This window comes from Genypterus blacodes, unplaced genomic scaffold, assembly GCF_046128005.1.
Source record: "Genypterus blacodes isolate CSIRO-AG114 ecotype Tasmania unplaced genomic scaffold, CSIRO-AGI_Gbla_v1 ptg000107l_1, whole genome shotgun sequence".
NCBI classification, from domain to species: domain Eukaryota; kingdom Metazoa; phylum Chordata; class Actinopteri; order Ophidiiformes; family Ophidiidae; genus Genypterus; species Genypterus blacodes.
Window position 1 is genome coordinate 958,962 of NW_027466911.1, and position 22,453 is coordinate 981,414.

At 43.9% G+C, this 22,453-nt stretch overlaps 1 protein-coding gene across 2 annotated transcripts; it reads left to right on the top strand.

The window, feature by feature from the left end:
• The first annotated feature begins 668 nt into the window (after positions 1-668).
• Positions 669-21,021, top strand: st14 (ST14 transmembrane serine protease matriptase). Of its 2 annotated transcripts, none has more exons than XM_076160735.1 (19): positions 669-903; positions 8,650-8,788; positions 9,301-9,461; positions 10,590-10,660; positions 10,781-10,950; positions 11,604-11,639; positions 12,130-12,358; positions 13,558-13,697; positions 13,799-13,902; positions 14,259-14,368; positions 14,478-14,608; positions 15,009-15,113; positions 15,269-15,376; positions 15,753-15,866; positions 16,334-16,453; positions 16,944-17,124; positions 17,924-18,192; positions 18,721-18,857; positions 18,977-21,021. In XM_076160735.1, the coding sequence occupies exons 1-19, from the start codon at positions 883-885 to the stop codon at positions 19,136-19,138; spliced, it is 2,508 nt and encodes an 835-aa protein (XP_076016850.1). In that variant the 5' UTR covers positions 669-882; the 3' UTR covers positions 19,139-21,021. The 2 variants fall into 2 exon arrangements, with proteins under 2 accessions (XP_076016850.1, XP_076016849.1); XM_076160734.1 differs by having other exon boundaries at positions 11,604-11,638; positions 12,126-12,358.
• Positions 21,022-22,453: the final 1,432 nt, after the last annotated feature.

Genomic DNA, 22,453 nt, shown 5'->3' on the forward strand with positions numbered 1-22,453 from the left:
GGCGTCGCAATTACAAGTGATGCGCGCCCCACAGATTTTTACGAGTCAAATTTTAAAGGAGGAAATCCACTTTAAGTGACAGTTCAGAGGACATTTTGTGTGCAGGATCTCCATGACCTCACTTAACTCAGCAATGTCAATGGAATAATCCCAACCATTATTAACGATAACAAATAGATAAGTAAAATTCCAATGAATCAATCTGCAAACAAAAGCAAGTATCTGTTAAATTGTTAAGTAATTTAGTCTGAAAAATCGAAACCAGTATACGGTGACTTCAGATTATTTCGGGGAAATTACACAATAGAGATTAAACAAATAACAATAATATACAGTATATTTACGTTCTATGTAGTCTAGACTACTGAAAAAAAGTAATTTCTATAATTTGTTTAATACAACACTAGCCAAAAGAGAGGCATTTCTTTGGAGAGACCGAGGGCACCATTTTTTTCCTTTAATCTTGATTGCTCATATTTCAGCCAGTGTATTTCCAGCGTGTTAGACCGCAGCTTCCCCGTTCAGTCAGCAGAGGGAACACATGTAAAGACAATAAGGCTCCTTCCTCTCACGCAGCTTGTTTGTGTCACGTGACTCTCTCCCAAACATGCTGCTTGTGCCCCTGCAGGTGAAGTGGGCGTGGCCTGGCCGTGGGTGTGGTAGGTCAGTTTCAGGTGTTGCGGCACTCTCGGGCCACGACAACACAGGAAGAGGACACACTCGACATTTGGATTGGATCGGAAGTGCAAATAAGTTTTAGATTCGATTTAAAACGAACTTTTACTCTGTAGCACCTGAGCCCGCTGGCCAGGAGACAAGGAGCCACAGAGGAATATTACTTCTGCCTAGGATAGAGTGGGGATTTTGGAGGATTTGAGCGAAATGAGTTCCCCCAGATACGATGTAAGTATGCAGAAAATGAGGTTTGATTTCGCTAAAGTGCCCTCAGTATTGGAAGACAACCAGTGCACAATTTAGTTCCCTCTCTCTGTCTATCTAACTCTCTCTGTCTCTCTTACCCTCTCTGTCTCTCTCTCGGTTAATATTGTGAATTATTGACTCGCTAACATCACCAGTATAGAAGCACAGCCTAAAGTATCTGAGGTATTTTGAGCTAACCCTGAGTTCCTCCACACAAGGTGCGGGACGACGTCAGTTAGATGTCAAAGTTGGAGTAAACAGGGCGATGGAAGTGCAGCGGAATGTTACTTGTTTACGCACAGACAGCTCAGTGAACAAAAGGACAGAGTTTAATTATCAAATATAATTTGCAAATGTCTATAATTAAATGTGTTTGCATGCCATGGTTCATCTCATTTTCATTTTCTTTCATTATTCTACAATTAAATCCAGATTTGGTAAACAGAAAATCAACAATGTGAAGCTTGTAGCAAATTAGATAAAATGGTCTACTTGTTGTTTACTTTTTGAACACTTTTTTTTTAAAATTACGAAGTACATTACTGAAATCTGTATGAATTATGTATATTCAATATTACGTCATACAGTTGATTAAATACAAAGAGAAGTTAAACCCTGACGTCTGATGCTGGAAACTGTCCATGATTGCCAAACAGCCACAGGGCGATGGAACACTCATACTGTCAGCATTAGTGCCTATTTTGCAATCATGATAATATTGCTGATTTATTATCATTGATACTCTTCCACAAGAATCAAATACTATCATTTAATCCTAACCACAACCATCAAATTACACATTAACAATGCAGAGCACAAAGAGACACAGCCAGTCTCCCAATCTCTGTCAGTGAAGAAGCTTCAAGCTACACATTAATTTACAATGACAGATGAGACGTTTGGTTCCATGCTTTAGGATATTCATGCTCCAAAGTGATGATTGGGCCAACGCTGTATAATTATTTATTTATTCTTAAATGAATAATTATTCAGCAGTCGATTGTTGTCATGGCACGCGTGTTAAAATATTGAAACACGACATGCATTTCTTTCTTTATCTCGTCTGAATCTCATGTTTTAAAATCTAGAAGAATATTTTTGAATGTACTCACACCCCACATTCTTACACATTTCAATCAAGTTAAACATTTATATAGTGTAGCACCTTCGCTGGTTTGATATTAGAACAAATGGCTCAATATTGTCCTGCTTTGCTTTTAACTGCTAAAAGCTTTTTTTCAACACCTGTCAACCATATTTATATGCACATGTGTAATGTGTGTGAAAATATCTAACACTCTTCATCAATAAAGTAGTGTTTGGGACTTTAACACCAACAGTGTTGAGCTGTGAACAACCTCATGAAAAGGCAATGGTGAAAGTGTGCCAAAGGTGACTGGCTTTGGCAAAGAGCTTTATAATAGCAGACAAAGCTCTGATTCACCTGCTCTCAAGGACCTTTCAAGCAACAAACCTCAGCCAAATACACACTGTTGTGTATCTCATCAGTATAACGACAGGACTAAAAAGGAATGTTAAATGCAAAAAGAGAATGTGTTTTCTGCCGCAGTGTGACTTTATCACACATACAGAACATTAGCATTTCATACTTTATGCTGTTGAGTGCCCTCTTTTAGATCAGGGACCTGCTTAAACTGCTCTTAATTGATTCTTGCACCGATTAGTCACCGGGCGTGTTCTCACTCGACTCCATTGTTGTGCACAAAGTGTAAGATTTGAAAATACAAATGCTGCAGGTGTGTGTGAAGGGGAATTTTGTTAGAAATAATGAAATATGATCTTAGAGTGCAATGCCTTTTACCCTTTCTGATGGGGGTGTGTAGGTGTAGAACGTACCAGCTTGCATGCAGATGGGATGGTGGCACAAAGAAACAGGCTTCTGCTATTAGTGTGTTAGCTGGATCTTCTGGTGTTCATTTCCTAAATACTATAATCCTGTCAGTACTGCGAAGGCCTCGACCAAACTGTATATGAAGTGATTTAGAAATGTACAGTTATATCTGTTTATGTTGAGGGATGACATCACTATATAAAAAGGAAATGTGTCTGCACTTCAACCTCATTTGAAGATGTACGGTAAGCAGCCTTTATGCCTCGGCTACAGTGAAGTTACCAGTTTTATTACTTAAATTTAGCTGCTGTTGCTTTTTATTGACTCAATAAGAAGTGAGTAACGTATCCACATCAATGCATGAATTGAATCTCTGTTGGCTAGTCAGAGCACAACATGTATGCTCTTTTTGAAATATGTATACATTTTGTCATTCTGTGACAAAATGAGCCGCCCAAAACTTAATTTAATGAAACGGCCATCAGCCCACTTACAGAATATCACAAGTCTGATATAAATCAGTTTAGAGCGTCGGTGTCACTCTACTACAAATGGATTCTCTTCCTCTGTTAATGTGCGATTATGTACTGACAATAAGATCAGTCATACAGTGCATATTAGATCAGATGTGGTGATAGTGTGATTCATGACGGTGCTTTGCTTCTTTGTTTATGGATTTAGTGACGTCTCCAATAATTCCCCCGGCAAGCCATGTTTCTTTCCTTCTTCATTTTTCCTCCTCTCAGCATCTACTTCTAAGGAAGTCACATTGACAAAGCAGTAGAAGAAACTAGAAATGGATTTCCTGAGGAAAATCCGCTGTGATTGCAATTGCTGAAAGGTTTTTCCGAACGCTGAAGAAATGCCTAAAAGATTGAAGTGTGAAGTTTTAAAAAATGTCGAATTGTTTCAGTATGAATGAAGAAATTACAAGCAGTTTGAGTGACAGCTAAAGCTTAAGTCCTCTGAAGCTGTGGGTTGTTTAGAAACGACAGGTCCTGCCAATTAAGCAGCAACACAGAGCTGAGTCAGTCTAAAGGCAGAAGATGCCTGAAAACCACATGTGGAACCGCTGTACCTGATATCTGAAAACATGTTGGACCGTAAGAACCAGGAGAACTTTCTAAACTTAGGGATGTATTATGGTCCCAAACAATTCAGAAACACTGGCTAGTTGAAAAAGATGTAAAAGATCTCTACTGAAAATGTAACCATTGAGAAAAATGTAAGACCAGTTTTTGCTTTCAGGTAGAAAGAGCAAAAACAAGACTACACAATGGGTCTAAAGGAATTCTTTTTAATTGAACGATTTATTTTAATGGAGATTTTCCAGCTGAGAAATGCTGAATATTTCGGAAAATATAAAAGATATGAACACCGAAAGTCGTAGCAATAATGTCCTGAATATTCGGAACAGTTTGATGTTTGAATGAACATGGGTTGAACTGTGGGTTGAAATATGCACAGCTAGTTGAATGCCAAAAAAAACAACGGAAGAAAACAGAAGAACAATACTACACTAAAGCACTAAAGCTGCATTAAAGTAGCGTATGTTATCGACTCCACTGAGAAACACATTTAAACTGACATTTGCACAAACTGGGACGCAATTGATTTATTAACGACGTTAAACTGCGGTAACAATTTTCAATTTCACACAGGCCTCGACCTCTAATGGAGCTCTACATCTTATAGCTGCTATTTGCGTCTCCTGTATGGGCACAGAATTTGCATCCAATCAGGCAATCATAGTGAGCATACAGAGCGCTAGCAGGGATTTAAAATGGCAATGGCAACATCGCTTGGAGCTTTGCACCGAGGGAGGGATGATTTTTTATTGACTGACTTGTTTGCTTCGTTCAGCCTGAGCTGCACAGGTTGATTGCTGGCATGAATTCTTCCTGCCTCTGCTTCTTGTGCCTCAGCTCCAAGCGCAGCACTGTCTGGATTGACAACGAGCCGGAATGAGTGTAGGTATTGCTGGGGCTCTGCTGATGGTGAGACGACAGGCGGCGGAGCTATAACTCTTATACAGCGACACTGTGTACCTGCGCCAATAACGCCCTACTTCTCTTGTCAGTGATCTTGTCAGCAGGACTACTCCGGCATAATGAGGTCTACTGCTGAGTCCTTCAGCACTGAGCTCCCTGAGCACCTCTTCACACTTTCTACCGCTCCTGTCTGTTAGAGGTGTACCTACGGGCCAGCGGAAGCAAACAAGCCACTGTTCATCGGCGTGGAGTCGCAACAAACGCTAGTAGTGTGCGTAGGCCCTGTGCGAGGAACGTCACCTTTACAGCTCTGTCCTTCAGCTTGGTAGACTTCAGTAGAGGGAAAGAGAAGATCTGTGCACGGTGTGATGGCATTTCCACCCACACTACATTGTGCTTATATACTTTCCACCTGGTTATCTCATGGAAAAACATTTGGAATAAGCTTCTCAAACTAAATATCTTCTGGTTTGAATCCAGTGTGTGCTTTTGGGTGTGTCTCTGTCATTAGATTTAATCCTCTACCAACTCCCCTACAAATGTTTTCTTGGAGGACAGCCAAGCATGAAGCCCAAACTTGCACACGGTGGGTCTGTCTTCTTTGCATTTTAAACCCTGAGAAGCAAATTTGAAGTAGACTGCTGCTGTCCCTCATACCCTGCCAGCTCTCCGACGCAGCTATATGGGAAGAAGATTGTTAAATGTGTGCTCAGGGCTGATGTTAGGTAGGTTATGAGACGTATGAGTGCAGAGTTTATTGGAAATAGTTCTGAGGTCAATTTGCTGCTTCCCATGAGTATTTGATTTGTAAATTCAGAATGTTGCTCTTTCTTTAGTTCCTCCAGCAAACAGGGAAAAAGTCCACACAATGATGGTTAAGAGAGAAGACATGAGTGGCAGCGTGTTATTGGTTCCTCAATAGACGCTTCAGCTCGTGTCTCAGTTGTGCCAGCTTCTGTGCTTGCATTTCAGGCTCACATCAGTGCTGCCCTTCTGCCTTGAAATGTTAGAAATAAGTGCACACAGAAATGGAGCTTCTTTGGTATCAAGAAATACATTGTGGACTCAAAAACACATTACGGAAAGGAGGTTAGTGGAACAAAGGCAATAGTATTGTAGGTATGGTGGGATCTCCATTGCATATACACACATGGCACAGTAGTAGATGTAAATATTGCTGAACCGTAACCTGTAGTTCAGAAGTTGCATTATGTCGTTGAATCGGTACACTACTATTACATTAAATATACAGAACATGTCGAGTAAATGGTCCAACAAAAATTAATGAACATATGGGCTCAATATCAAATGATGTCCATAATTCTATCATCCACTTTCCTGTTTTAATTTAAATTGAGCTGCGAATTGAGTTACTTTACAGTGGTAATTACATGCAATACACCCACATTCAAAGGGAAACATAAACGATATTTACATATACACTGCACGTATTGTACGAGTTATATATAATTGGACTGCGTCTTTATTGCCCTTGGATTTACGTTTTTAATTATGCGATTTAAACTGAACTAATGTGTACTGTTACAGATGGTTGCGTGTCATTTATTCACGTAGCACAAGTTTCGATTATTTGTTAGTGGATGAGCAGTGGCATAGCGTGTAGGCGTGTTGGTCAGGAGATATTACACCTGCTCAGATATATGTAGCAAAGAAATTGATTGCAGCTCAAGTACTGCAAATATTTGGATCAGTGTCTTAGGTTATACTTGTTGCTTCCCATATAAGGGCAAGACTTCTGCTTTAGTATGAGAGGTCCATGGAAATAGCAATCAAGACTGAAATACATCAAATGAAAACTTTGCTCGTGTTTGAGCTGTTTTTCAGAGCCACGCCTCACAACCCGTCTATCTGGTTAGATGGCGTGCTGTAGAAACTGAATACAGCGTTATCACTCACCTTCCATGATCAGCAGAGGTGTATGCATGCAAACGTGTCGAGGATCTCTCTTTTTTTTTAATTGCCTCACAATTTATGCTGCAATCATAACATGCGTACCATTTGTCAGAAACAAAGCCTGCAGTTCTGCCTGTGCTCGCTCCGGTTTCATCGTAGCAAGCTATTTAAAAAAAAATGCTAGTTTAAAAAATGGGATATTATTTCTTTCAGGGAGTGAGGAATGGGATATGATAAAGAGCATGTAATGATTTTATTAGGCTGTGATCAGGGTGACTGATAGTGAGAGAGACCCCGGAGCGCTTGCTGACCCCATCTCTAATGATTCCCCTCGTTCTGGCCCATGATTGCTGTTAGAGATTCCAATTAGGAAGCTCGTATGGAAGCCAGAACCGGGTAAGAATAGGCCTTAATTGCCATGAGTTATCATCTCCACTCATGTAATTGAGCCCCCATCTTAAGGGGCAGCACATCTGACAAATTGATTTAATACCAAAGTGATTCTCCATCCCTAATGGCTCTGGGGCTGCTTCACCGATGGGCCACAGGCATCGAATTCATTGTGTGTTGATTACTAACCAGCCTGAGATCTTTCTCTCAGTCCGCCCACTTGAGAAAACTCAGCAACACACCGCCATTCAGAATCGATGAACACACACACACACACACACACACACACACACACACACACACACACACACACACACACACACACACACACACACACACACACACACACACACACACACACACACACACACACACACACACACACAGCAGTAGTTCACCTGCAGTTGTGTCTACAGGTTATAATGCAAGGTATGCATGTGTTTATGTACGCGGAGGCTTGAGTGTGGAAGATGCTCCAGGTCACCACAAACAGGTTCTACCTGTTCTACCAACAAAGTGGCAGCGCGTGTTTGAGCTTGTCATTTATCTTATGAAGGTACATTGAGGTTCAACATGTGACATCAGTTCTCTGTCCATGCTGATGACTCCAAGAAAAGAAACTACTACTACTACTACTACTACTACTACTACTACTACTACTCTTCGCTTCTATTTCCTGTCTTTACATTGTGTATGGTGCAATAAATGTAAGTCATCAATTCCTCCAGCACAAACATCTCCAGCTTGCCCAGTATCATTGCTTATGATTAGTCACTTTCTGCTGGTAGCCTCTCCATAGCAACAGGTCAAGCTTGTTTTCACATTAAATTTGTAACATTGATATGTCAAAAGTTGCTGCAGAGTTCAGCTGCAGTTTCAAGTGAGCTAGGCAACAACCGCCTTGGGCCATTTTCGAGAAGCTTCCAACCTTTACTTTAGTCTTCTTGATCATGTTTTCAACACTGAATCCATTTTTAAATTTCATCAGAAGGGGATCGTGGGGCTTCATCCACTATGGACCCAATACGGTAAGTATTGGGTCCATAGTGGATGAAGCCCCACTACTGACTCATCTGGTGTTTCTGTAACCGCCGTGCACAATTGCTTTTGATGTGACCCCTATTCTTGTCCACCAGTAGCTGGCCTATCACGACAGTTTATGCTCAACAGTCACCTTCTTTCCCACTTTTTCGTATCCATAAAGCATCATCGGAGTGAAAATCATGAAAGGAATTATAAATGTGGATTATGAAAGGAATATTAAATGTGGTGTATGAACTAGATTTGCAAAAGTGTTGATGAAGTGTTGTTGATAGTTAAAACTGTGCTGAATTATGTGGTCTTTCCTGCCACATTTAATAATTACACCTTCAATTTTAACATGCAGGAATACTTCCCTCTCCATAACTGATTGTTTTAGTGTCTGCATCAAGATCACAACATACTTACTGTATGTTTCTCTCTCTCTCTCTCTCTCTCTCTCTCTCTCTCTCTCTCTCTCTCTCTCTCTCTCTCTCTCTCTCTCTCTCTCTCTCTCTCTCTCTCTCTCTCTCTCTCTCTCTCTCTCTCTCTCTGTGACAGTGGAACAATGGCCCACACGAGCGGGTTGAATTCTTACCCAAGGGAAACAAAAAGCGCAACATCGGAATTGTGATCGGCATTGTCGCAGCCGTTCTGGTTGTTGCAGCCGTAGTGGCGTTCCTCATTTGGCTGTTTGTCTGTGAGTACCATCTAACTTCACATTTACATCTATTGACTACAGTGATGTGGAATAGAGCGCTGAAGTGGGCAGAGAAAACCACGTCTCCTTATGCTCTCTTATGTCTGATGAGAAAAACATTATCAAGGTCGATTTGTTCAAAAATTTAACTTATTCTTCAGGCACTTTAATGAGAAACGAGTGTTCCAAGATTTCTGACACTGCAAAGACGATCATTTACACTAACCGCAAGGGCAAATTTCTTTGATATACAAGAGAAACTCCTTTGGACTTTTCTATTAGCATGAGTGTATTTGACAAGTTTCTCATCTAATAATGCAATGGGAAAAATAACAAAGCTTCTTGTCATACGAGGTCTAATGAAAAGGCCTCTGAAGTCGGCCAAACTGCACTTTGAATATGCCATCACATCGTGTAGCTTTAGAATATACTCTCCTCAAAGCTCCTCTAAGTCTCCTTGTTCATCAGAGCGGGCTAACTCTTACTGATCTTTATCAAACATTTTACTCAAGTCAAAGATGCCGTCTCCGAGCCCACCTATGGTATGCAGTACGGACCAGCTACAGAGGTGTACAGCGGCCATTTGAAGCTGGTAGGCGTCGCATACGACCAGAAGCTGGAGGACACTAAAAGCAAGCAGTTCAATGGACTGGCGGACAACCTGGAGGGAATTGTGAGTCTGACACCCAGCAATTTCTTTTACGGGGGGGGAGGAGGGGGAAAACAAATGATTGACATGTCTCTCTTTTGTCTTTGCGGTTTGTTGTTAAATGATCTATTTTAAGTGTTACAACCAAATCCCTCCTCTGACTAAGGATTAGTAATAGAAAATTGTTTGGCATTGTGGAAATTTAAATGGGTCCCTGCCAGCGCACAGAAACTGCTGAAGGCACATTTGCGTGGGAGGAATAAAATGATGTACACTCCCTTAGTAATTCTCAACAGCAGCTCCTATTATTGAGGCAGTGGTGATGTTTTTAGCTCCACTTAGGATCATTTTGATAGCAAAATCCTCCCCAGTTAAACCCCATCGACGGCTGTGCAGGAGCGAGGAATATATAAGAGGCCCAGACCACTGAGGATAAGGCTTTATATTATACAAAGTTTGCACTCTCACGCAACATAAATGCTCCTGCTTGTCGCCCATCTCTCACACATCTCACATCTCCACTCTCATTAGGCTTCTCTTTACATGTTGTGTACAACTTGCAGAATGTGACTTCAAATAAAGTGCTCAGGTCTGAAACAGTCACCGGGCACCTTACAGATGAAGTCATCAATTTACTGTAAACCGCAGCTTTAGCACCTGCCGTCTGCGGAGACCTTGAAACTAGTCCGTCTGTGTTTTATTTCCTCTTTATCTCAGAGACAAGCGAGGAAAAGAGAAGCGGGTTCACATTTCACGTCGCTGAGTTTAACTTTAGAAATGGCCGTGTTATGATAATCAACCACTTTGTCCTGTGAACAGCTCTCCTCCTCCTCCCTCTCCTCCTCATCATTCTCTCTGCTTTTATCACTGACAACACAAATGAAACCTATTCATCGTCTGGAGCTGGTTCACTCCCCTTTCTGATGTTAGTGCTCACTACAGCACTCTGACTCAAACAGCTGCATACATATTTCTTACTATAACATTCACTGTTTCGCCTTCAAATGGTTATATTATTCCGTACATTTCAGAATGTTGCAGAATAAATAACACTGCTGGATGCTTTGTTATGGTCTTTTGTTTGCAAATTTGTACCTGGAGAAGACTTAGATGTGTCCAGTATCTTTTTTTGAATACATCCTTTCTGCACAGGTGGACAAAAACTGCAAAGCGCATCCGTTCCTCAAAAAATACTACGTGAAAGCTGTGGTTACTGCTTTCAGGTATTGTGTTTGGACTTGTTATGCTATATTCTATCTATTTAAATCTGCAATCCTGCATGTGCTGATCCTTGCTTGTGACTATGTCTCTCATCACCGCTTCATCCCTCCATCTCCGTCCAGTGAGGGTGTTCTCGCCTATTACTGGGTCCAGTTTGATATTCCGAAGGACGAACTGGAGGTCCTGCCCGAGTTCTCAGAGGAGCTCATTTTGGGGGTGCTGCAGAAGGGCCTTGTGGATGATGGCAAGCGGAGCAACACGGCCATCAAGATCAGTGAAGTGACCGCCACGTGTAAGTACACCATCCCCACGCCCCACGTCGGGGGTCATACTGAGGGGCAACAGACATGAGGACATTGGGGTGTGAGGCATTTAACAGATCTGAGTACGCTCACTGTCATCTCCTATCTGTTTGCTTTCTGTATTACAGCAGCTTACTATTAGTTGTGCTGATAAGATGATAACAGATAAGCCGGCTCTCTCTTGCTGGTGCTGCATCTGAGATTGCACATTTTATGCTGTTTGGACCCTCTAATGATATTAGCTGAGCCCTGGTCTGGCTCTAGACAGCCATTTTTCTTACTTCTGTCTTCTCAGCATTCACATTGCATTTGTCCACATCCTGGCGACCAGCCAAGCGCTGGCTCTGTGAGTCAGTGGTTTCTGGTCCTCTTTAAAATGATTTCTGTGGGTATGATTTGATGTTGCTGTCCCAGATAGTTAGACAGAGATGTATGAGTTGCTGCTGTAGGGCAAGGTGAGATGGTGCAGAAAAAGCTACACACCATCACCAGTTCCCTTAACCGCAGGGAAATGGAACAGAAAAAGTGCAACCCAAATATTTTGGGCTCATGCATCAAATTCTTTCAGCGTCCCAACTTTGGTGACCTATTCTTACCTTTTCCCTCCTCTCCCCTCCTCTCCCTCTGTCTCTGTCTGCTGCAGCCACGGACCCTCGCATGGCCAGGAGCCCCAGAGCCAGTGAGTACAACGTGTCCCATTTCAATCACTCGCAGCTGTAATTTTCCAGCTGGGTAAACGCTCGCCCTCCTGCCAGTCTGTAACGAATGGCTGCTCTGCCCCGCACTGTACACGTGCTGCTCAAGTCAGAGATTGAGGACCGTGTATCAGGCCGGTGCTCGCCAGTCTGTTTGCCCGACTCCGGTCGTTCACACTGCGCCGGTGATTTATAGCCCAGTGAAGATTTAGACGTCATTGCATTGGATTATAAGACCTGCAAATTAGAAATGTGTATGGCAGGTGTAGCCATTCATTGATCAATCTATGCATAGATCTATTCTAGCATGAAGGAGGAAATAACTCATGATTACTTTCTGTACAAATTTATTTTAGCTGACGGCGAAACTTACCGGATAAAAAGGCGTAGATGATTGAGCAAACATACAGATTTTAATGTTCCATATGTCCTTCAGTGTCGTTTGTTTGTGTAATGTGTGCCGTTGTCCAACAGATGAGTGTTTCTTCCGTCTGGAGGCTGAGGACAAAGTGAAAACCTTCACGTCTCCGGGTTTCCCTCAGAAGTACCCTGCCAGGTCCAGGTGCCAATGGCAGATCCGAGCAGCAAAGAACAAAGCCATTTCTGTCAGTTTCCCCAGCTTCAATGTTGAGGACGACTGCAGTAATGACTTCGTCTCCATCTATGACTCCTTGAGTCCGGATGAATCTCAGGCTATCACAAAGTAAGTCACAGGGCTAAGTGTGTGTAACGTGCCCAAGCTGATCCAAAAACGCATCATGGTATCTGGCTGTTCTGTGTTATGTTAAACTATAAATCCTTGATGGAGTTTAACCATCACACATTAACTGCCACATGTGTACAGTGCAGTATTCTATGCGCCCCCTAGGAGATAATTTAAAGAAAAGCCGCAGATTGGGTCAGTTTGGTTTTATATCACCTTATCACACATCGTTTGCTATGGTTCAATCAACATTTGTCTCAGTTATTCAGTTTGGTGATCACAGAGATTGTTAAAATGTTCCTGCATGGTTCCCAGAGGACAAACGCAAACGATCACTTTGTGTTTGACTGAAACGTTGCAGAGGGATATAAGGGGAGGAAAGCTGTTTTGATGTGGCTAGAAAACATTTTCCTTTCACTGCATTTGTGATTACAACTTTTTTTTTTGGCCCTGAAGCCTTTACCGCTGCATGTCCCATTTTATTGTTAACAGAGACCTTAGTGAGATTGAGTTGGCTCAAAAAGACCACTTTTGCAATCTGTGAAGGGAGCCAAACTGCTTTCTGCTACACCACTGTGTGTAATTGCACATTGTCTATGGGGGAGGGGGATAATTCTGAAACTACACGCTCCTGAATGCAACATCGGTTGTAGCTGTAGGCAATTTCAAACTCAGAAATCTTTGCCAAACAAATACGCATTACCAGGTGATGCATAAAGTTTTTTTTATAATGCTATTGAGCGATCAGCTTTATCCAAGGTGACACGGGGTTTATGAGAGCCATAATATAATACTGTATAATGACATTATTCTACTGAAGGTAGATGTATTGCTGCTCTTGCAGCGTCATTCACACCTCCATGGTTCTGCCGCCAGCAGTGATGAAACTTTGTATCTAATGTTTGACTTTGAAACTCCGCCTAAGCAGTTTCTGTCTGATTCTGGCACATCTCTGCTCATTTCTGTCTTCCAGAGTTTGAGAGTTTATCTATTGATTTTCTTTTCTTAAAGCGTTTTAAACCAGCTTTCAGAATTTATATTTTAGTGCTTCTGACGATGACGAATAACAGCTGTGGTTCAGTTTCCCAAATATGTCATGATTTATTTTTATATGACACGAGTAAGATTCTGTTCAGTAACGCCTCTCTGATTCTGTAGTGCTGTCTATAACGCATTGTGTGGCCATTGTGTTGCAACAGAAAGTGTGGTCAGAGGCCCCCCATCAACCGTCTGCAGGTGGCGTCATCCGGCAACATCATGCTGATCAACCTGATCACTGACAGTGCGATACAGAGGCCTGGCTTCAGCGCTGAGTTTAAAGCCATCCCTAAGATGACAGGTACCGGCACACTTTCACATCATTTTACAAGCTTTTCACAAATCATCATTTCCAATACTAGCAGATAAATATAAAGTGGGTTTTTTGTATCGTTATTCTAGCGGAAATGTGTGGCGGCGTCCTCACTGACAACAAAGGCCAGTTCACTTCCCCACACCATCCCGGCTTATATCCCCCCGCACTGGACTGCAAATGGACCATCAAGGTTTGCTCCAGTACTCTCCCTAGTCCCCCCTCCCTCCTCTACCTCCGCACCGCACGCACCTCCTCCTCCTCCTTCACCATCCTTAGCCTGCCATGAGAGGAGTGCTGAGGCAGCACTACAGAAGCCAAGCTGTTCACTACCTCTTCTATCTTCATCTGTCAGACTGCTGTTGCTGCCGCAGCTATAACCGGGCTGCAGTGTTTTCTGTGTTGGTTTTGGTAGCTGATGTGCTGCTTGTAGCCTGAACTGTATGTGTCCATGTGTGTGCCCACCGCTTGCTGCTGGTGTGAGTGTGTATGCATGTATGTTATATGGTATACAGCTGTGATAAGCCCACTGTTTCCCGTACACTGTAGGCTCCCACAGGGCAGAAGGTTCGCGTGACGTTCACCCTATTTCGTATGAAAGAACCTGAGGTGGATGTCAGCAAGTGTCACAAAGACTACGTGGAGCTTCTGGGCGCCAAGTAAGAGTTGAACCCATATAACTGACATGGTTTATATGTTGTGTGTGTGTGTGTGTGTGTGTGTGTGTGTGTGTATTAAACACTGGTCCTGTGTGTGTGTGTGTTCCAGGTTTTGTGGCGAGATTCATTCTTTGTCTCTAACCAGTCAGACGAACATCATGGAAGTGAAGTTTCACTCGGATGAGAGCTTCACTGATAAAGGGTTCAGGGCCGAGTACGTCGCCTTTGATCCTTCCAACCGTGAGTTCACACTGCTGCACCCAAATGTTACTTGTGAGGTGCTTGATTTTTCTTTTCTTTTGAAATGTGACGGTGACTGAATTGCAGGCTGCCATTAGAGAGAGAGAGAGAGACAGAGAGAGAGAGCAATTTAGTGACAGAGGCTGAGGAGCTGCGACAGTGACACTCCAGAGCTGGACTAATCACCAGAGAGCTTGTTTATCGGCTCTATTTTATTTGCCACTGTCAGTCAGCAGCACTCTGTTCTTTATGTTCCCTCCTAATTTGAGCGAAATGGATTTATAATTGCTCTGATCAGCAGAGACAAGCAAACGTCGACATGGTGGATGTTGTGAATATACGTTGTCACTCCCTCCTATTCTTTTTGTCTCCGTCGCTCTCTGCCTCCCTTCACGAGCAGCGTGCCCCGGCAAGTTCGCCTGCGCCTCCAGTATCTGCATCGGGAAAGATCTTCACTGCGATGGCTGGAACGATTGTGGAGACATGAGCGATGAGAGGAAGTGCAGTAAGTTCTCGCTTTCCTGTTTTTCCACTTTTCCCTTCCTTACACAGCCCCCTTCCCCCCAACCAGACCCCTTGAGGCCTGTGTGCTCATCACATCTCACATCTACACGTCTCTCGCTGAGTCGCATTATCTAACAAACATTTCTGTCCTGCCAGAGTGCGAGAAAGACCAGTTTGCATGTGACAACGGCATGTGCAAGCCAAAGTTCTCCGTGTGCGATCGCGTCAACGACTGCGGCGACAACAGCGATGAGAAACAGTGCAGTAAGTGTTTCCGTCCCTCTCTTAAAGCTGTCTTTAGGGGGAAACCGCCCCTTATCTAATGCTATGATAATTGTGCGGACATTAAAGGCACATCACTGCTAATGCTCTGGTCACTGACTCCTGAGCCGTGTGCAGTCATTATTTTATCAGTAATGGGGTTTGTTTGAAGCCTCGCTCAATTTGCTTAGCATCTGTCTGGACACTTAATCATAAGTAATACATGCAAAAAGGATGAATACACAAGGTAATGTTCACTGTGGCTGCAGCAAATTGCCTTCTGAAGCCACGGCATGTGTTGTCCCTGCTTTCATCTTTATTCATCTTTATAAGTCCCTTCTTCTTCGTTGTTGCCTTCTTCCCCCCCCCCCACGTGCAGGTTGTGCCGAGAACGAGTTTCGCTGCGGTGACGGCAACTGCGTGACTCAAGATTCCGTCTGTGACAATCGGAAGGACTGCACGGACGGGAGTGACGAGGCGTCTTGCAAAACGTGTAAGTGATTTTCAAGCGTCAACCGTTGTCCACACAGCAGGAACAAGAGCGGGGACGTCTCACCAGAGTCCACTGCGAAGACGCCACAATCAGAGTGTGTGTGTGGTCTGCGACATGCGTTCTTTGGCACGTTCTTTCATTTTCACTTGCTCACTTCCTCGATCTCTCTCAATTTCCTTTTCGCTCACTCAATCAAATACACACACACACACACACACACGCCCAGGGCAGTCTAGCATTTCCTTTTGATTTTCACTTCTGTGAATAAAGAAGGATATTAGACTTCACGCCCAATCAATACGCCCAATCAATGCAATCTGCTCCTCAATCACTATGCATTGTGCATTCCAGCCACAGTCTGAAGCCTCGCTGATTGTACAGTGTTTTTCAGGTTAACTTAGCAATGCTCTCACAGTTTGATTGAAATATGTGTTTTGATTTTGGGACCCGTCTTCACCCCCCTGCAGCGACGCCGATCTGCACCGACTTCAGTTTCAAGTGTAAGAGCGGGACGTGCGTCAGCAAGGTGAACGCCGATTGTGACCGCGTGAAAGACTGTGCCGACGGCTCAGACGAGGAGGGCTGCAGTAAGACACGCTTTACTCTCTTTCCCCCCCCCTGGGAGTCCTATCTTAGGAGTTTATGTTTTTGTTTTTGACTAAAAGCGCTAAAAAAGTGTGTGTAATCACCTCAGTGTCATTCACAGTCGTTTGTAGAAGAGCTGGTGTGTGTGTTAGAAAAAGAGCCCCGGGCCTTGACTGCTTTATTTATTTGATTCTTCTTTGAAAGCAGCTCTCGTCATCTATGAAGTTTTTGTTTTTGCCTTCGTTTAAGCCTCAGGGTCTGAGCGTGTATTTTTCTCTCTTGATCGGCTAATATGCCAGTGCGCCTTATCAGAATTCCAAACAGCCGTCAAGCTCACAGCCAAGGCCGGCTTCAAGTCAACTTCATCTCATTTTCAGATTTTTTACTTTCTTCTCCGTCTGATCAGTCATGACAGTCGTCACCATCTCGTGTTTGTCACCATCTCATGCTTGTCACCACCCGTCGCGTCTCCTCTCTTGTGTTAAACGACAGATTGCGGCATCCGGCCTTATAAGCTGAACCGCATCGTAGGAGGGCAGGACGCTGAGTCGGGCGAGTGGCCCTGGCAGGTCAGCCTCCACTTCCTGACCAGGGGACACGTGTGCGGCGCCTCCATCCTCAACGAGAAGTGGCTCCTTTCTGCTGCCCACTGCTTTAAAACCAACAACCCACTGTGAGTCTGAGCTTTTAACGCCACATCAGTGCCAAGCAGCGGGGTAATTACACAGACGCTCTCTCTCTGCTGAGCTCTATCAGGGATATTCCCGCTGTTACACTTAACTGCATAAATTATTTCTCTCTTTTTATTTGATTATTCATTACATTATTTTTTATTTCTCAGATCTCATCGCACAATGTTCCATGAATGCATTCTGCTGGAAAAAAAATTAGTTTTCACAACAGAGGCGCATTTATAAACGAACTGCAGGGTCTGAAAATTAGCCCCCGATGATGCAGTTAATTCTGAAAACCTTAGGAGGGGGGGGGATGGGGGGAAAATTTGCATCTGATCCATGGAAACCCATCATTGTATTGATCAGATTAGCCTGTAGGTGGAGCACTAGCCATGCTGTTCCACCTGATTCACTTGTATTGTGCTGGAGTTGGGAATGAGCTCACTGTGGCTCACAGACAGTGCTGATGTTTGCTATACAGAACACTTATTTCTTAACGCACATTTTCCACCCTGTTAGTTCACATTATAGGTTTTCCTAAAATAGTAGTGCCATTACGTGTAGTTGGTGTTGTAATACCGCGCCAGGCTGGAGTACAAACAATATTACAAGCGCCTATAAAGCTGATTTCTTGCCGTTGCTGAAGCCGTTTGTCCCAACATTCTAACCTGAATAAGGCCAGGCGTGTTGATATGAGATGGCAAATGTGCGCATGAGAGTGTGTCCGTGTTTCTTGCAGAAGGAAACAAAAAAAAAAGGAATTAATAAAGGAAATAAACTTCATCTTTATGACCACAGGAACCTCATTGCATCCAGCTGGCAAAGCTACAGTGGCATGCAGGACCAGTACAAGCACGATGACGTACAGCGCCGCGCTCTGAAGAACATCATCCCCCACCCAGATTACAGCCCCATGAACTTTGACTACGACATTGCACTGCTGGAGCTCAGCCAGCCGCTGGAGTTCAGTAACACCATCTACCCCATCTGCCTACCCGCTCGCACCCACGTCTTCCCTGCAGGCATGAGCTGCTATGTCACGGGCTGGGGCACGCTGCGAGAAGGAGGTATGGTGCATCAACTCGTGCAACTCGCCATCTTTTTTTTTACAAGAACTGATTATTATAGTGATTTTCTAGATGTCCTGACATCTGACAGCTGTATAATCGTCCGTCATAGTGATTTCCCCTTTGCACATCCAGCTCGCATCAAATATGACCCCGCCCACTCATCTCCCATCCTTTCCTCAGTGGTGTTTCCAACCTTCTCCTTTATCTTATTCCCATCTGGTTCCTTCCTCTCCCTTCATCTTTCTTCTTCTTCCTGTCTTCCATCTTTCCCTTTAATGTCCCTCATCACAGCATACTTCTCTTCTGCTCTGCGTCCCCTCCCATTTTCCTCATCTCGTTCTAATCTGCTCTATTCCATTAAGCCTGTTTCCGTATCCATATATCAAGACAGACGTTGGCTCTCCTGGGAAGCCTCTTAAACCTTCATTAGCCAACACTAATCCAGCCAATTAACGCTTCTGATGTTAGCGATGAACACAGAGGTCACGTGACACAGCGCTGACCCCTTTCCTCATACCCTGACAGGTCGCACGGCCCGGGTGCTGCAGAAAGCGGCGGTGAAGATCATTAATGATACTGTGTGTAACGTGGTCACGGAGGGCCAGGTCACGTCCAGGATGCTCTGCAGTGGATTCTTGGCCGGAGGCGTCGACGCTTGCCAGGTAAGAACATACAACACGTGCGGCATAGGGCAAATTCTGAACGTCGAGGGGGAACACATGCACGCTCACATCCAAACCTGATTGTAGTAACCATCTCCCCTGATTGTGCTCACCACCAGGGCGACTCTGGAGGCCCCCTGGTGTGTTTTGAGGAAACGGGAAAGTGGTTCCAGGCGGGCATCGTGAGCTGGGGCGAGGGCTGCGCTCGCCGGAACAAACCGGGCGTCTACTCACGTGTGACCAAACTGAGGGACTGGATAAAGGAGAAAACGGGGGTTTAATGATGTTGTGAGGACAGAGAGGGACACAGTGCTAAAAAGTAGTGGAGATGGAACATTTGAGTCTGACTAAGGACCCGTCTCTCTCCAACATCAGTTCATTTAGCTGCAAACTCTCTGGGGGACGTGCTGCATGGACCCAGCTACACACACACACACACACAGACACACACACACAAATGACTCGCCAACTCAACTTTCCCACCGCTCCCACTGCATCGACATATATTTAGATATGATAAAATCACACACAAACCACAGAAGTTAATGCCAAGCAGTTCAGATCTTCTATTCCCAGGGTGAAAATGATGAAAAGATGTTTGTTTGTTTTGGGGATTCCACATATTTGTCCAATGGGGACTGTGTGTTGCTTTGATATGAGGGTACAATCTGGAATGTTTTACATATTTTAGAGCGTTTACATTTCCCTGACTTTAAACTGCAATCCTAAGCTTGAAACAATTCAGTATTTTATCTTTTAGGAGGTAAGAGAAAGCATCCATCTTTTTGGCAGTGAATGTTGCACTTTCCCAGTGGACACATGCTGTAGAACTCCAAACATAAGGGATTGTGTTTATCAGGGAATCTAAAAGGTCATTCCGGCTGTTTTCTTATCCTGCATACTTCACTGCCAAACATCTTCCAAAGCAGCGGTTTCATACCTGTCAGCAGCGTTCACGCGGCTCTGCTGAAGTCACTTTATCCTCATTCAGCCTTGCAGCAGTTGAAACATGTTTGCCAGTCCCTCCCTTGTTTAGAGAAGGTTGTTCCACAAGAAGATTCTAATCCCAATGTCGTAAAACAACTACAAATTTCACAATATCATTTTCATACTGTCTATGGTTTGTTTACTGTTTGTCTCCAGGTTTGATTTCCAGACTAAATGGTATACCTTCTGAATATAATGCTGATTGGCAGCCCACTGTCAAATCTTGGATATCAACACTCCAAAAGTCCCTGTAAACTGCATTAGCATGTGATGATAAAGTAACTTTGACCAAAAAAAAACACATAAAGGCAACACTGTTCAAGGCGATAGATGAGTTTTAAATCTCTGCATTTCCATTTTCATAACATACTAAATGAATGAAAACCCATAGCTGCTTGGAGAGTTGGACTATGAATTCATCCATCTAAATGTTTGACAAGTGCTGATGTAGGATGGTAACCATTCTTAAATTGTGTTAAGTCTTTGATTTAAACATCATCTTACATCAGTATTTGTATTATACATTCACTCAGCTCAGCGGCCCGGGCCGGTCGGCAGCGCGCACGCTGGAATGATTTGAGTGAGCGTTCCACTCCGAGCGGCTGCTGATGAGCTTTAGATCCTGCAGGCTTGTGCACAGGTCCCTGTTTGCTGCCTGATCTCGGTGTGATTGGGGTCTTCAGTCCACACACACACACACACACACACACACACACACACACACACACACACACACACACACACACACACACACACACACACACACACACACACACGTCGGGGCCCAGGGATTTTCACCTGGTGCCACAGTAATGTCATCCTGATTCCATTTAGACTTTCCTTGGATCACAACTATAATTTGATGTGTTGATTTATTTCAGCGAATATGCCTTTAAGTAAACCAAAGATTTTGTATAGGTGTTATTTATTGAAAGTAAAAATATTATTCCTAATAGGGCGAATTTAGAAAGTTTGGTTCAGTAGAACAGCTCACTCCTTAGGGCAGATTTGCAGTTGTGTAATGAAATAAGAGGCCAGAGCTTTGACTTAAAATACATTTTCATGCCTAATTCACTGTGATTTGGATTTGGACAGAATGTAAATCCTCAGGCAATGTGTGTGTTTGTGTTTTTTTATATATGAAAGAGTTGTGAAAATAAACATTCTTTTTACCTTTTTCCTGACTCCTCCTTGCCTGATTACATGAGATTCCCAATTTGTATCATATTGCGTATCATATTAATAAATGTGTATGTGTGTTGAAACACCTTGTCCCTCCTCGCAGTAGAATTGTAATGAGCTTGTACCGCTCCTCCCCGCCTACCTGGGGAACAGAGGTGACAAGATGAACTCATATTGTGGTGTAATACCTGCCTTTGTCTTATTACCCTGTGAGACGGGCATGTTGGCTCTGGGAGGTGGATACACATACAGTGGGGGTTCCACCGTCTCATCCGTCTTCATTAAAAGCAGCGCACCACTGGGGGAATAGGAAAATCAACATAGACAGTGCTGCTAATTTATGTATTCATCATCTTTGCTACATGGGAAGCTTTGTTTGTCGCTCTCTCACACTGAACCTGCTGGCTGGGCTGAGTGAAGGCTCCAGTGCAGGGGATTTCAGTGCAAAAAGACATGTTGCAACCCTCCACATGCTGTGATTCAGGTCCTTTGGGTGCTGGTCGAGCCTCTCACAGGTGATGCAACAAGCCCTGAGATTCTGAGAATCTCATTACAGCCAGACGGGGCAGAAAGAGGCGTTTGTGAGTCTGAATTCACAACTGTGGCTCTTTTGCCATGTTGCGATTCCGGAATAATGTTTATAAATAATCCTCCGATCGGATTTGCGTTTACACCCGGAGGTCCAACATTTGTAAACAAATGCCACGCGCTTGCAAACTGGCTTGTGATTGGTCACCAGGAAGTTAACCTCTTACCTGGAACCAGACAAATTCAAAAACACAATCGCACGTGGAACATCAGCAGTGTGTTGACGCGCGCGCAGAAGTGTTTTGCTTGCCATCGTCTCGTTGATGTACCAAAGTTATGTTTATCGATAATAAATTCATTTGGAGCGAGCATTATCAAGGCTACGTGCCCGGAAGGATGTTTTGACGGGTCTAGTGAGAGGACGCAGCTTCCGTTCACCTGTACAGGAGCTACAGGAGCAGCAGGAGCTACAGGAGCTACAGGAGCAACAAGAGCAGAAGGAGGACCGGGAGCTACAGGAGCTACAGGAGCAACAAGAGCAGAAGGAGGACCGGGAGCTACAGGAGCTACAGGAGCAACAGGAGCAGAAGGAGGACCAGGAGCTACAGGAGCTACAGGAGCAACAGGAGCAGAAGGAGGACCAGGAGCTACAGGAGCAGAAGGAGGACCAGGAGCTACAGGAGCTACAGTAGCAGCAGGAGGACCAGGAGGACCAGGAGGACCAGGAGCAACATGAGAACATCTCTTCTGAAGAAGCACCAGGTGAGTTCCGACCCGAGTGCGACTACGGTGTTCACAGAAGCACAAACAAACCGAGCCACGGAGGGTTAAACGCCACTGTGCACGGTAGTGTTGTAGTATTCTGGACAATAAACCGAAGGATTCAAAGCAGGCACCTC

Bases quoted from the DNA above. Each gene is read 5' to 3' on its own strand.
- st14 (XM_076160734.1), top strand. From the start codon at position 883: ATGAGTTCCCCCAGATACGAT. The intron at 13,903-14,258 runs GTTTGCTCCAGT...CGTACACTGTAG, and splicing joins ACTGCAAATGGACCATCAAG to GCTCCCACAGGGCAGAAGGT. The intron at 17,125-17,923 runs GTGAGTCTGAGC...TTATGACCACAG, and splicing joins TTTAAAACCAACAACCCACT to GAACCTCATTGCATCCAGCT.